Source organism: Caretta caretta, chromosome 1 (assembly GCF_965140235.1).
Source record: "Caretta caretta isolate rCarCar2 chromosome 1, rCarCar1.hap1, whole genome shotgun sequence".
Lineage (NCBI taxonomy): Eukaryota > Metazoa > Chordata > Testudines > Cheloniidae > Caretta > Caretta caretta.
In genome coordinates, this window is record NC_134206.1 from 185650764 (window position 1) to 185666290 (window position 15527).

The 15527-nt window shown below is 43.5% G+C and overlaps 1 protein-coding gene and 1 long non-coding RNA gene across 3 annotated transcripts in view; one reads left to right on the top strand and one right to left on the bottom strand.

Annotated features, from left to right (window-relative positions):
* Nucleotides 1-15527, top strand: part of CHMP2B (charged multivesicular body protein 2B) — a 104533-nt gene that overhangs the window by 73741 nt on the left and 15265 nt on the right. The window contains exon 1 of one of the 2 annotated variants that reach the window (XM_048869002.2): nucleotides 14911-15065. The exons of the other annotated variant lie outside the window; for it this stretch is intronic. Coding sequence (XP_048724959.1) covers nucleotides 15032-15065 — 34 coding nt within the window. The 5' untranslated portion in view covers nucleotides 14911-15031. Of the gene's footprint in view, nucleotides 1-14910; nucleotides 15066-15527 lie in introns of those variants that run through there. 2 annotated transcript variants of the gene reach the window in all.
* LOC125644691 (uncharacterized) lies at nucleotides 7377-14594 on the bottom strand. Its single transcript, XR_007359098.2, has 3 exons — nucleotides 13942-14594; nucleotides 11521-11651; nucleotides 7377-9142 (listed from the first exon to the last, which is right to left on the bottom strand). It is a non-coding gene; the product is annotated as an uncharacterized LOC125644691 (long non-coding RNA).

Here is a 15527-nt window from a genome sequence, read left to right on the forward strand (position 1 = left end):
TGACAGAATTAACAGCCCCATATGAATCAAGGACAAAATTGGCATGACTGCATAAGCAAAAAACTGTGGAAGGTAAAGTCACACCAGTGACTTGATCCAAGCTAAAAATAAAGAGCAGCCATTGTTACAATCTATGTAGGATCAAACTTGATGAAGAATCAAGGGTACTGATCTGGTAGTCCAAAGACTGGAATGCATTTCAGTTCAAATCCTGAGCCCAAAAAACTGGACCAGGCACTGGGCAGATTCACAGACAAAGAATGAAAGGACAAGGAATCTTCTGCTGAAATAGCCCTTATGTCCTCCCCTCCACACCTCGCAGGTACAGATATGCTAGATCAGGGGCAAAATCTCTTTAGATTATTCGCATAGTGTCATACATATACAGTGACTGTGTATGGGCAAGACTAGGTCGTGGGGGAAGCTAAATAGTCTTGAGCCAGTCCACAGTCTCTGAAACGGCAGTGATCAGCTTGAGAAAACCTCTAGGGAGCCCAACACAAAATGAACAGGGGTTTCTTGAAAGCAAATGATATTGTGTCAGGAGGCATTCTTTTCAAGAACAGAATGCTTTGCAGCTGATGGGCCCTCAAAATTCAACCTTGAGGGAAAAGCCAAGATTAAAGTTTGCTTTTATCTAGGTTCATAGTCCCTGAGATCTAATAGATTTGGTACACTGGTTGCAGCTTTAGTTTCCCTTGAAGGGTAATCACAGGGTACATGACAAGAAAACAGCTGCATTGTACCCCATAGTATAAAATGTACCACTCAGCGCCATGTACTACTCTTCTTCTGTGCATGCACCCCCTATACTAAAGACAGTGAGCATTCTGCTGCAGATTAAGGGCATTGTATTATTAAATATCTTAATCATCCAAAATACTCTGGTCCATATTGTCCCCTGTTGCTGTAGAGGAATGTCATATGCACATCCATATGTCTGCACAGGCAGCTACACCAAGAGGAGATTCGCTCCTAGGGAACACAGGAAGTAATACTGACATCTTCCCTCTGAGTGCCACTAGAAGAAAACAACTTTAAATCAAGCTTGGCTTTACAGAAGCTGTGCCAGAAGAGGATGCCCAGGAGAGGCGTTGAATCAGGGTGTCTCTCAGCTGGCATGGCAGCGTGAAGATGGTCCCTTTAGCTGCCCAGCCCACAAAGTAGATGAGGCTGGGTCAATATACAGGCCCACCAACAGAGCTGTGGTTGCCATCAGCTTGTGCTACAGTGCTCTGCTTCTGGCAGACTTCCCACAGCCACTGGACCAAAGCATGGGTTCCTGTGGCATAAATGAATCCAAATTGCTGCATTAAATTAAAATATTTAAATTATTTTTGTTGAGGTGCGATATAATGAAGGATCAGGCACACTGGACTTAGTGTGAACTAGAGAACATACTTTGAATATATTTGAATTTATCTAGTCTTCATTGTTGATATTTCCTTTGAAATTCTTAATATTTCTATTTCATTAATAGAAAAATGTGGGGAACCTGTTCACCATAACATCTAACCCCAAAAGCGCTAACAAAGGACACGGCAGACCAGCAGCCTATTACTGCAGTGGTAATCAGTTCAAATATTGTTAACATTGCTAGGGTTGCCAGGCGTCTGGTTTTCAACTGGAATGCCTGGTTAAAAAGGGAACCTGGTGGCTCCAGTCAGCACTACTGACCAGGCCATTAAAAGTCCAGTCAGCAAGCAGGGCTAAGGCAGGCTCCCTGCCTGCCCTGGCTCTGCGCAGCTTCCAGAAGCAGTGGCATGTCCCCGCTCTGGCTCCTAGGCGTAGGGGCATCCAGGGGGCTCTATGTGCTTACCCCACCCCAAGCTCCAGCTCCGCAGCTCCCATTGGCTGGGAACTGCAGCCAATAGGAGCTGTTGAGACGGCGCCTACAAACTGGGCAGCACACAGAGCTGCCTGGACACGCCCCCGTGTAGGAGCCGGAGGGGGGGACATGCTGCTGCTTCCAGGAGCTGCCTAAAGTAAGCATCACCCGAAGCCTGCACCCCAGATCCCCTCCCATCTCCCAACCCCCTGCCCCAGCCCTGATCCACCTCCCACCCTCCGAACCGCTCAGTCCCAGCCTGGAGCACCCTCTTACACCCCAAACCCCTCATCCTCAGCCCCACCCCAGAGCCTGCACCCCCAGCCAGAGCCCTGAACCCCCGTACCCCAACCCCCTGCCCCAACCCTGATCCACTTCCCGCCCTCTGAACCTCTCATTTCTGGCCCCAACCCTGAACCTGCACCCCAAGCCCAGAGCCCGTACCCCCTCACACACCAACCAACCCCCTGCCTCAGCCCGGAGCCCCCTCCCATACTCCGAACCCCTTAGCTCCACCCCCCCAGCCCAGAGCCCCCTCCTGCACACCAAACCCCTCATCCCTGGCCCCACCCCAGAGCCTGCACCCCAAGCCGGAGCCCTCACCTCCTCCCGCATCCCAACCCACTGCCTCAGCCCAGAGCCCTTCCCCTACTCCGAACCCCTTGGCTCCACCCCAGCCCAGAGCCCCCTCCTGCACACCAAACCCCTCATCCTCAGCCCCACCCCAGAGCCCGCACCCCCAGCCAGAGTCCTCACCCCCTCCCACATCCCAACCCACTCCTCAGCTTGGAGCCCCCTCCCATGCCCTGAACTCCTCATTTCTGGCCCCACCCCAGAGCCTTCACCCCCTCCCACATGCCAATCCCCTGAGCCAGCCCGGTGAAAATGAGCGAGTGATTGGGCGCCGGGAGAGCGAGCAACAGAGGGGGGGGGGGGAATGGAGTGAGCGGGGGTGGGGCCTCCGAGGAGGGGCAAGGCAAGGGTGTTCGGTTTTGTGCAAGCAGAAAGTTAGCAACCCTAATTGCATTTTTAGTGAAATGTCTATTGAATTTTATGTATCATCATATAAAAATGTGACCTCTTTTAAAAAAAAGTCTTGTTAAAAAAGGATTGACCATTAAAAGGCCAAGTTAAAGAAGAGTCCTGCATGTGAGAGTTCTGAACTGGATAAAAGAAACTAAAATAGTCCTAGTTGTACCTTGTTTAACTATTTAAATGTCTCCGTTGAGATTTTCAAAGTGAACTAGAGGGTTTACCCACAAAACTCCAATTGAAATTAATGGGAGTTAAGTGGTTAAATCTCCTTGTTGGCTTTGTAACTCTCAGCTCTCATTTTTATGTGGTTGAACTGTTCTTTTTTTGAACGTGACACGTGTATTTTACATATGAAATGTTTCTGATAGAAATACAGTGCAGACAACGTGAAACAGTTAAGAAGGAAATAGATAGCGTGCGGCAACTATGCACATTCAGAAGTAATCTGCAATAAATCTGGTGCCTTATTAAGCAGTGAAGATAGTGTTGATCCATGTTAATTTTTTTCAATACTGGTTTTAAACAAAGAACAAAGGGAAGACGGATTAAAAGGAAACCAAAGGAGATTAAAAATTACTTGCAGTGTTAGTGCTGAAAGTAATAAAACAGGCACATGGGCCTACTACAGTGTACTCTTGCAAAGCATAAAGAACAGAATCAGCCGCAAACTGTTTGATGCTGCCCTCATGGACACGAGGTGATAAAAAAGGAATAAGCCATTTTTATAATACTTTAGGGCCCAACCCAGCATAAAATATATCGGGTTTTCTGGCGGGGCATGTTGTGAGACCTGATTTTTAGTGATTTCTGTGGCTTTATGGGCACTTCTGCAGTACAAAAGCTGAACATATTTTTTGTTGGATTAGGCCTTTAGATAGCTATTTTTACTCTCAAAGGGTATGAAAACTGACAAGTATACAGATTACTTGAGAAATCATTAATCATTAAGACAAAGACCAAGTTAAAAAATTGTTTCAACTTTTCCAAAATCAAGAAACAAAGCTCTTAAAAATCTTATTGTTGTAAGGTCCATATACCAGCTTCAACTAAACTATATCTGAGTGGGTATCAGAACCTTCAGGTTAAAATACAAATTGCGTAGGCAAAATTAATGGTTAACCAATTACTCTGTTTGGGTGTGTGTGTTTAAAATGCAGTTATATAAGAATTCCATTTCAACTTAGTATGAATGAATGTCCATGGTTATCAGTAAAAAAAAAAAATAGATTTTTAAATTAGTAGTATCATAATAGCAACTGTGTTTTTGTGTGTGTTTGTTTAAGAAAAACGGGTTTTGTAAGTTTTGACTAATTCAGGTAAAAAGAATTAAGTACTAATAAAATTATTTTTACCTAAACTAATCAAAATTTACAAAAACCACTCCCCTATCAAATAGTCATACAAACAAAAAACGACAGTGGCTATGACAATACTAATAAAATCTAACTGTATTAATTATTCCCCCTTCAGCTTTCTGTAGGGGTTCCCCGGAGCTCTATCCTTGGTCCTCTTCTCTTCTCCCTCTACAATTTTGTCTCTGCGTAATCTCATTCACAAACATTCATTAACTCATTCAGCTACCTTTCTTCTCCTTTTGCCAAATTAAAATCTTGTTCTATCTCTCAGATATCTTCTTGTAGATGTCAAACCATCAGCTTAAACTTAACATGGCCGAAACAGAATTTGTAATCTTCCCCCCACCCCCAATCCCTCCCTACTCCCTCCTTTCTCAACCACTGTAGACATCACCACCTTCCTTCCTGTCACTCAGGCCTGTAAACTAGCTGTCATTTTTGACTAAGCCCTCTCTCTTGAGCCTCACATCCAGACTGTGTCTAAATCTTACCAATTCTTTCTGTGTAACATCTCTAGACGATGACTTTTCCTCTCTATCTACACTGCTAAAGCTCCCATCCAGGCCGTCATCATATCACATCCAGATTGTTCCCACTGGCTTTCCAAAATCTCTTCTTGTTCATATCCATTCAGAATGTTGCTGCAAAGATCATTTTTCTAGCTCATTACCTTGACCATGTCACCCTTCTCTTTGCAACACTCCACTGGCTCTCCTTTCTCTACAGCATCAAATATAAGCTAGATGGCTCTACCTTAACAGCCCTTCATGGCCTAGCCCCACTCTATCATCTCTCTTTCACTCTCATATTGACTCCCACCACCCATCAGCCAATGATGCCAGCCTCCACCACACACTGGTGGAGAAAAGCACGTTTGTGGTTTCTCCCATGCCACCCTTTATGCTTGGGAGGACTCCCCATATACATCCACAAAACTACCTTTTCCTCCTTCAAATCTCTTCTTAAAACTCTTCTGTGCTATGATGCCTAGAAAACATTTGACTATAGTTAGGCAGCAGGTGTGCTGAGACTCCTGCCTACCACTTCCAATGGATCCTCATTGTTTCCTTGTACTCCGCTATGATCCACCTATTATCTCTTGTGTTATACTTAGATAGCAAGCTCCCTGGGGCAAAGAGTATCTTTTTGTTCTGTTTGTACAGTGCTTAGCCCAATGGGGTCCCAGTCCATGAATGGGGCTTCTAGGTACTACCACAACACCAAGAAATATTAACAATAAATAACTAACTAAATAAATAGTATGTTTAACTGTGAATTTCTTGGTTTTATAATGCTTCATCTAGGGATAATTACAACATCATTATAATGTATTTTACTCAAAATGACTGATATGTGCTCTCATCTGCAACTCTATGTTAATATAGTTATGTGATAAAGCTTAGTCCCTCCCCTCCCCCAGCAGCTTGAAATGTACTATCCTTCCCCTGAAGTATACATGCTGGGGGGACAAGATGTCCGTGATTTATTTCCATCTTCTTTGAGATCCATCCAGCAAGAAAACCAGGGCAAGACACGATTGCTCACAGACAGCTAATCTTGACAGATCCTATTGGGCTCTGCAGTGTTCTACAACCCCTGCCCACTGGCTGGCTATGCCACTCCCATATACACCCAGAAAAACCAACACTGTCAAATTAATTTTGGGAGATTTGTGGTGGGATAGGGGCACATGACACTCACCTCCCTGATGCATCTCTGCTGGATGTCCACAGCAACCACGGTCCTGGCCGGGAGCAGCAAGGAGATGCTCAGCGCCACTATCAACATCCCCCTCCCTCACCCAGCTGCAGCAGAGCAGGAGGGAGACAGAAAGAATGGCCAGTGCATAGGCACATCTGGTGCTAGGGGCAGGTGTGTGTGCTAACAAATTGAACAAACAGGACATGTAGCACATCCACTCCTCCATCCCAGCCAAAGAATAGACACCAAAGAAAGGGATTGGAGTTGCTGGGCAGAGCAGGAAAGGAAGCATTGCTATGGTGGGAGATAACATTATTAAATCAGGAGTCTGGAATTTTTGCTTGAAAATGGGAGTCTCCCTGACATACCAGGAGACTTGGTCAGTCTCTTCAAACCCCCCATTAGTCCTGCCCCTCACATGCTGGTGTATGATGTCACATGCTGAGAGGGGGTGCCCTTGGAATACTTGCATGTGTTAGAACCACTGTGTTGGATCACACTGAAATCCCATGCGGGGGACAGCTGTTGGAAGCAGCGGGCATGTGCTCCCATTGTGGGCAGGATCATTGATGCTCAGCCTAAGCATCACAGAGGAGAAACCTGAAGGCTGGTGGTGGGAGCTGCTGCCATACCTCACAGTGGTTGTAACTCAGGTTTGCTGCTACTCCCCTCCTTCCCTGTGTCCTGTGCTTGCACTCCCACCAGAGCCCAGGCCCCAGGGAGCTTTATTTCCCATGTGTTGGGCTGTGCCAGGTGGGGGTCTCACAGGTGCAGTAGAGGGGGACGGTCCCTGACTCTGGCCCTTCCAATGGCCCTTCTCTGAGAGGTAGTAGGACCTAGTCTGAGGAATATAACTAGGGTGACCAGATGTCCCAATTTGATAGGGACAGTCCCGATATTCAGGGCTTTGTCTTATATAGGCCCCTATTATCCCCCACCCTCTGTCCCTATTTTTCACATTTGCTATCTGGTCTCCCTAAATATAACATGAGCCTGGCCTGGCCTGGCCTCTGGGATGGCCCTTTCTCGCCTGTGGTGATGAAGGGACCAGACTTGGTCACTTAGGAAAAGGATTCAAGTTCCAGTCACACACATCTCTCCCTTTCTTTCCACCATTCAGGCTCCACCAGAGTCAGTGCACATTCTCAAAGTCCTGGGTCCTCTCTCCTATTTCCAGCCCTTGCTCCAGGAAGGGCAGCTGTAGGAGTGATCAGTTAACCCTCCCCAAGGATTGGAGGAGCTCAGGGTCAATGCAGATACCCCATTTCACCCCATCCCCCTTAATATAGCTTTTGATTTGGAATACATACACATTATACATAGGTTTGGAAGGATAAGATTTTTATTGGTAAATGTCAGCAAATGTCGATTTCACTGTATGCAAACAAACTGACAAAAAATATTTCCATCAAAAATAATTGAAATTTACAGATAGTCAAAATAAGAAAAATGCTGCTTGATAACTTAGATTTTGGTTTAAGAATATTTACTTTATATATTTTGACATATCATGGTGACAAATTGTGTTTTAACAGTTACAAAGCTTTAACTTTTTGAATCTCAATATCTACTACCATTAAATAATTATTGTCTGACCCCCCCGTAATTTCTCATAACTGAAAATGTAAAGAAAAAAATGCTGAAAAATAAACAATACTATCCATTAAAAAAATAAAAATTAAATTCTGCCAGGCCTAACTGTATATTCAATATACGTTTCACACACACAGATACACACAGAAAGAGGGAGAGAGAGTATAAACAATAAGAATTATATGAAACAAAGTTCTCTTTGGACTGTAAAGTTTGAGGTTGAAAGCAGATTATTTGCAAGCAATTTACAGAGGCAATATTCAATCAAAACAACTACTATCAACCATAAAATACAGCATCAGCTATCTACCAGGGGTAATAACTCTTACATATTATTGCTGGGAATTCCTTCAATGCCCAAACCATTTTTAGTTTGCAAGGCTGCTTAATTTGTTTGACATGGTTGGGAAGAATCTGCAGCTCAACCAAAAATATGTAGTTTTACCCCCATTATCTCTGCACATAAAGAGTCGTGGAGCTTCAGGCTAGAATTAACACAAGATAGGCTATTATGATTGTAAGAGCATTTAGCAGCAGTCCCTGTTGACTTTGCAGTTTATAATAATAAATATCCCCCACATAATCTCACTCTCTTTTTTTAAACTTGATGCCTTAAGGAGTTCTTGAAGCTTGTGATAAAATATAACAGCATTTGCCTATTTAGGTGATACCCTTGATTTACATTTCTCCTTGGGCAAATTCATTTAAAGACATAGTGTTTGCAAGTAAATGCCTTTAAAAATATAACCCTTGATTTTATAAATGCCCTACAGAAATATGATTTCCTACTGTACCTGGTTGCTGAAGGTAAACTAAATCTCCTTGTTCAGAACAATGGAGTGCTTTAAAAAGGATTTTTCTTCTTTTTACTCTTTTAGAATGGAAGATACTTGTAATCAAATTGAAGGTTACAGAAAGTGCACTTTACAACCTGAGAGTTTCTCTTTCTTATTAATATTAAAAGAGGCGAGTATTAAAATAAACTACTACACAGTGGACTGGGCTGTTAAACTGTTTATAAAGTACTGCACTGTCCACATACCATAAACAATGAGAAAATATTATTTTTTCACGAAGGAAAGCTGTTGGCAGACTTTTGAAACCAAGATCTCATTCCTGCAGAGACTTATACACATGAGTAACTCTATGCAATTGAATAGTCCAATGAGTTCAACAGACCTACTCAAATGCATAAAGATTTGCAGAAGTGAGACCCAAATGAACAGGGGAGTCATACATTAAAAAAACTAGAAATCACAGAGCATTGTTGACAGACCACATTAACTGAAGTACCTGTATTAAACCATCAAGTTATTTTTCATCTTTGTCTTAAAGACCACTTTTGTACTCACTCGGAATTTCAAGTGAATTTAGTGGGTCTCACACCAGTTTCTAGTGGACACATGTCCACATTACAGAAAACACCATCACAATTGGCTGTGTATAAAGAGAAGACTTCAGTCTCCACAGATGTCAAATCAGTAACTATCACAAGTATTGCATTCACTGAAAACAATTTTTAAAAAATTAAATATGCTTCTTTACCCAAATTTTTATTCCCCTCCATTCTGCACATCTTGCTTTGTTATTGTAAGGCTGCTAATGAATGTTGGACTCATGTCTGTGATGCCTTTTTAGAAAGAAAAAAAGGAGCAATTAAGCATTTATCCCAAATACCTACAGTACGCACATACACACACACACATTTAATAAATTCCATTGACTTGCTAATAGATGTCAATAAAACAATCAAATTTCAAGCTCAACAACCTTACCGTGTCTCTTTAAATTACTATAACAATCATTTAAAATACTATTTTTCAGATAAACCAAAATTAGTTTGAAATTCTATGTAATTTCCAAATAAATGAACTCCAGATTATTGGTCCAAATCCCATCTCATGCTGGTTTTACTTTACTCCTGTGTGACATCAGTGGGAGTAAGAAAAGAATCAGGTCCTGTGATCCTAAGTATTTATCTTTCCAATTTAAGTTTACTTTTTAAGAATGGGTTAATGTCTGAGTATTTGGTGCCCCTAACATTTGACTAAATATTTTCTTTCTTTGGTAGCTTTAGTTCCTATGAGCTTTCATCAGCTCTTAGATACTGTAAATTTCTTTTCTGGGAAGCTGTCCAATCTGTAAGATGAGAAGGTGATGAACTGTTCACAACACTATTTGAGTTCTTAGAAGACAGATGGGAGCCAGTTTACTTAATTTTAAGCAAAGTAGGGGAAGCTTTGAAACAATACCAAGCAAGCAGTCAGTATTATGTTAGTGACAAGACTTTGGTATTTTTCCGTTAAATAAATTCAGTGATCTATCTTTAAGGTGAGGTCTCCTAACAGTTCCCCTTCTTTCAAATGTAAATGTTAAACTAATTAGTATTAAATTAATTAAATAAAGCTATTAGATGTTGTATCCACGTGCTGCTCTACAGGCCCTGAGCCTGCAAATGACATCACGGCCTTCTTGTGGGGCCCCATTTCACCAAGTTCAATGTCAACAGGCACTGAATTTGAATGAAGTTAATATGGATTGCATAAGGCCAGGGCAAGAGAAACTTCAGAACCCTGGCAGTTGGTGGCCTCAGCATTGCTTAACTGTGACAGCCCCACACACTATTTCTTGTCTCCTTTACACCCCTTTCCCCTCCATCATCTCCCCTTCACTCCTTTTATCTCTCCTCTTCTGCTCTTGTTAACCCTCTCTTCCCATCCTCCCTAATTTCTCATCCTTTTCTCTCTCTCACAAATCTTCAACTCTCCCTGAGCCTCCCCTGATTTCTCTTCCAATGTGGTGCTGACCCCGCCGCCCTCATCCTGGCACTCAAACATACCTACATTCTCCTCCCCAACTCCTTCCAATGCCCCAAACTTTAGCCCCTCTACATTTATTCCCAGCTCCTCCCCACTTTGGAACACCCACTCCATCTTAAAGTAAATAAATAAATTAAACAATGGTTAAACCTCATCCAGACAGTCACATGGGCCCCAGTTCAGCAAAGCACATAAGCATGTGCTTAACTTTTTAGCACACGCCTAAGTACATTATTGAGCAAAAGCAGTTAAAAATAAGCACATACTTAAGTGTTTTGCTGAACTGGGGCCTGACCACATATCACTGTAACACTCTGTCTTCCCTTTCCTTTCTCTCTCCCCCTCCCAACCTGCCACTGTTTGTTATCACCAGTTATGGAGCCCTAAACATCATTAGACTACAATCCCGCAAACGTGCAAGTGCTTAACTGTATTACCACTTGCAGTTAGACTACTCATGGTAGCAAAGTAAGCACATACGTAAGTATTTGCAGGCTTAGTGACTTGGGCTGTAAGCTATTTGGGACATGGACCACGTCTTTTTATTTCTTCACTTGACTCTTCAGGCACTGTATAAATAATACATAATAATATATTTATTTCACTCTCTAACTTTTTCTTTCATTCAGCTGCCCCTGATTTTCTGCTTGCTCTTTCTCTATCTCTTCCTTCTCTAGTTTTCTTATGTCTGTGGGCTCAACGGCCAGCAAAGTCTCTGCCTTTCACAGCCACCACCCTCTTTTTATAACAGGCTGATTCACAAGTGTTCAGTCTCAAATTAGCATTTGGACATTGCATCATCTTCCCAAACCAGTTTGTGTGACTTATTTTTACCTTGCACCCAACAATTAAGAATAATAAGCAATCTCTGCTTTCTCTTTTCCTGAAACTCAGATATAGAGACATCGGGTGAGTTATTGCTCTCTGAGTGGCTTTAAAGGTGACCTTCAATGGGCAAGGAGAGGGTGAAAGTATCCTTTTTTGTCTTTATGATTTATAAAGAAATCTTTAACATGTTTTGGGTTTGGTTTTTTTTTTTCCCCTCCTCCTGCTTGTTTTTACATTACAAATTCAGGTCTTGTTTATGGTATAACAAGAAAATAAAAGGTGAGCTACTGAGTGCGGAAATAAATTTTAGTCAGATAGTTTAAAACTTTAGTTTTTATTAATAACTATTTAGCTCAAATACCTCACAAAGATGGAAGAAATGTTCTCTTTGTGTGAGAGTCAACACAATTACACCTTCATGTGAGGGCTGAGAAAGCTTCTGATCCAGTTTTGGGGTCTTCAAATAAGTCCTTTAGCATGGATACAATATTCCTAAAAGAAAAAGAAAAACAAACATAAAAACCAAGAATTTAGCATATAACTGTGTGATTTCTTACTATAAAGCATTGAACGAGCAGTTACCCCTTAATGTTAACCACATACTTAAGTGCTTTGTTGAACTGGGGCCTAGATTTACAAAATGGAGGTGGTGTTTTAAACCGATTATTTGTGTTCCTTATATCTAGATTCCATACATGTCAACAAAGCTTGTGACAACATACTACCACATAGGCTTGTGGCATGAATAAATCAGTGGTTACCCATAGATACTTTAAACATTGCAGCCACCTCAAGAATCCTAAAGCCTCTTTCTTCACCTTAGCACAGCAGGACAATAGAACCATTGTGCCGAAGAAATATTTTTTGCCTGCCTTTTTCCTTTAGCTAATTTGTTTAGTTTAAAAATACCCAGTGATAAAGATACACAGCTGCAGAGAACCCAACTGTGTAGACAGATGAATGTCAATAATAAAAAAGGAGAGAAAGTAACTGGTTTGCTGTTGATGTATTGGAGAAATTTAAACACTGAATCCAAACAGGAAATGTGGATTTGAATCCAAGTTATGAGCCCCCCTAATCCTCGAGTGTTCAAAACCTAGGTATTGGTTTTACTCATTATAGTGATGTGAAATTTTGAAATCAAATTCTGTTTTTTCTTTCAGGCCCAATATACTGGTTAGTTATTTTTGTTGTCTCTCATAACCAGCATGCAAATACAGATAAAAACTTAGTGAAAAACTCCTGTATCTCTGCTTCACTCTAAGTATTGGAAGGATATTAGCAGGGGTTGAGCAAGAAAATTGAAATGTGGACGTACACTGGACGATTCATTTTACCCCTCATCGTGTATCCCTAATTGTCCAAGGAGATTATGACTTTACACACAATCGAAACCCTAGCCTACTGGAAACTGTTAAAGATACCTTGTAGTGTACTGATAAAAGGCCTGGACATGTGAAGAACAATGAAAACTTGTCAGTTGTAATAAAAAAATTATTTCCAGGAAATTAAACATATTTCATAAAGTAAATAGCATGTCTGCCTTCATCCATGTGTATTGTTAGGATGTGATTAAAATGTGAAGTTGCAATAGAAAAATTATTTCCATGCAAGGTTATGCAGGTCTGTTTGATTATGCTATTAGAAAACAGAAAATTAGAAAATGAATTATAAATCTCTTTCAATGCAAGTTTGGATCTAGTGATGGAATTCACTGCAGCATTATGACAATATGTTTCTTGTTTCGAAGGCTATGAAGAAACTACTATTTTTTTAAAAAAAATCAGGAATGAAGGTATATTCATGCTATTATTCAGATCAGTAGCTTAGCAGCCTGTACAGTAGCTCCAAGATCCTTTACTTTTATGTCACATGCTGAGATGCTTGTCCATGATGGACACTAATCCTACATCATGCGCTAGGTTATTAAGAATTATGGATGTGAATTGTCACTGAAAGACAAGAACATTGTTACTAAGTACTCCATACTCATTTATTTTATATCTTGCAGTATGTATGATCCTCAAATAGGAGTTCATCTGAGAAAATTAGTAAATATCTTAAGTGTGGCAATGTCTAGGAACAAGGTAACTAAAATTATCTTGTGTTTGTAAAGATTTCAGACTTTTAAGTTTGTTTGTTTCTTCCATTTATTTAATATTCATATGATATTACATCTTATTATCTGAGAGTATGATCTATATGCCAACATTGTAGGTAAGGAGTTTATAAATCATACACCTGAAAGGTTTATACATGACAATATCTCAAATTTGCAACTCTTTTTTGAATTGTACACAGCTAAACCCATTGAAAAGGTATACAGACAGAAATCTATAACATGTAAAATGGAAAATCCACAAAGTCCAAGATTTGTGTTTTCATTATTCAAATACGTCCCAAGACAACCAGGACCATTTCTCAGAGAGAGAGAGAGAGAGAAATAATGGAATGTGTTAAAAGAAAATGTAACTCTAAGGTTTAAATGAAGAAGTCAATAAGAAGTGTGATGGTGCCTCAAGACTTCATTTTGCAGCACAATGTCATTACAGTCGAGAAGCACTCTCCCCTTTTTAGTACTGTGAGAGATTTAGACATGGGACCTTTTTCCCAACCCTGAAATGATTTAGGGACCCATGAAGGTCCAGAAAGCTGTTTTTGTGGGTCACAGGATGACTCCATTCAAAAGTTGAGATGATGCTAGAAAATATCGGGATGGGTGGCAACCCTGTGTTAAGGAGAGAGTAGTGCTTGATAATTTTAGTGATAGTTCTAAAATTACCCAGGGGCAAGTCTCAGCCTCTTCAATTCTCCATCCTTCCTTTACTGCACCAGAGTGCTCCAACTGCTTCACCCACCTCTTGCCAGTGGGGCTCCCACATCTTCCATCTTCTTCCTATTTAACAAAGTAAATCAGATTGCTGCCTCTCCCAGGCATAAGTGTCAGCCACCAAGGAGTTTCTACATGAGAGTCCTCCCAACACCCCACATATGTGACTGAAAAAGTTGCACCTCCCTAGCCTCCCTTGATACAGAGGCCATCCTCTGGTTACAGACCCAGCTCGAATGTCTGAGTTCGAGACACACCTCCTTTGTTGGAGCAGGGGACCACTGTTATGGGAACGGCAGGCTGCATTTTTCTCTGGGGTCTGGCTGATCAGACAGAACCTGGTTTGTGTCACTGGCTCCTCCTGCGCCCTTGTGCCCATCCTGCCTGGCGCTAGTGCACCCCCCCCTCCCTAACATTTACACTGGGCTGCTCATCACCGGGGGCTGCTCAGCTGGGATCAGTGCTTCCCCCCCTCTAGTGATCCAGCAGCACCTGTCCTTTCCCAACGCGCCTGGCTGCTGTTTTGCCCCCTAGAACCCTCTGCTCTGCCCCAGCGGGTTTGCAGGCTCTCCTGTCGGCAAGAAGCTTTATTCAGTGTGTGTGGGGGGGGGGAGAGTATAAACCGGGGGGTGAAACCTGGTGGGGGGGGGGAGGCATTTGGGGGAGGGCAGGAGGGAAAAGGAGTTAGGAAGGAGAGGGGGGAGGGCAGGGAGTTGGGGCGAGCTGCGGGGGCAGGGGAAGGGAGGCGAGGGGGAGCGAGGGCGCTGGGGGAGGGGATCGGGAGGAGGGCGCTGGGCGGGCCGAGGAACCAACGGGCGCTGCTGCGGGCGGGCGCGCGGGGGCTCGGGGTGGGGGGGGCGCTCTCCCCCCCAGGCCTGGAGGCGGAGCCGGAGCCGGCGGGGCGGGTCTCTGCGCCGGGGCCGCGCCCGCCTGCCGGCGGTCACGGGAGAAGCAGGAAGGACGCGCGGCGCCGGGTGCGGCGCGGGGGCTCTGGCGGCTCCGAGTCCGGCTCTCGCTGCCCGCGCTCGCCGCCGCCGCCGCCATGGCCTCGCTCTTCAAGAAGAAGACGGTGGATGGTGAGCGGGGGCGGGTCGGTCTGAGGGGCGCCGGGGTCAGTGTCCGGCTCTCGGGGCCTGTGTCCAGGGTCGGTCCGTCTGGCCGCCTCTCGTTTCCCTCCGGGTCAGGAGGGGGGCCTTGTTGCTGCGGGCCGGAGCTCGCCCCGGGGGCCGCTTCCAGCGGAGCCTCCCTCCGCCCGCGGGCTCCCTGCGTCTGCTCCCGAGGTGGGCGGGTCCCCTGCGCACACTCGTCCCGGGCCGGGGTCACAGGGACTCGGTCCCGGGTGTGTGTGTCGGAGCAGAACGGGGCCGGGCTGGTCGGAAAACAAGGAGGTGCAGCTAGAGTGACTCATCTAAAGCCGTGTGTGTGTGTGTGTGAGAGTGAGTGTGAGAGACACACACACGTACCCTCCCCACGTACTGAAAGCGTCAGGGACCGCTGATAAGTCAGTTACACGGGGAAGGAAGTCTGTAATAAAAGTG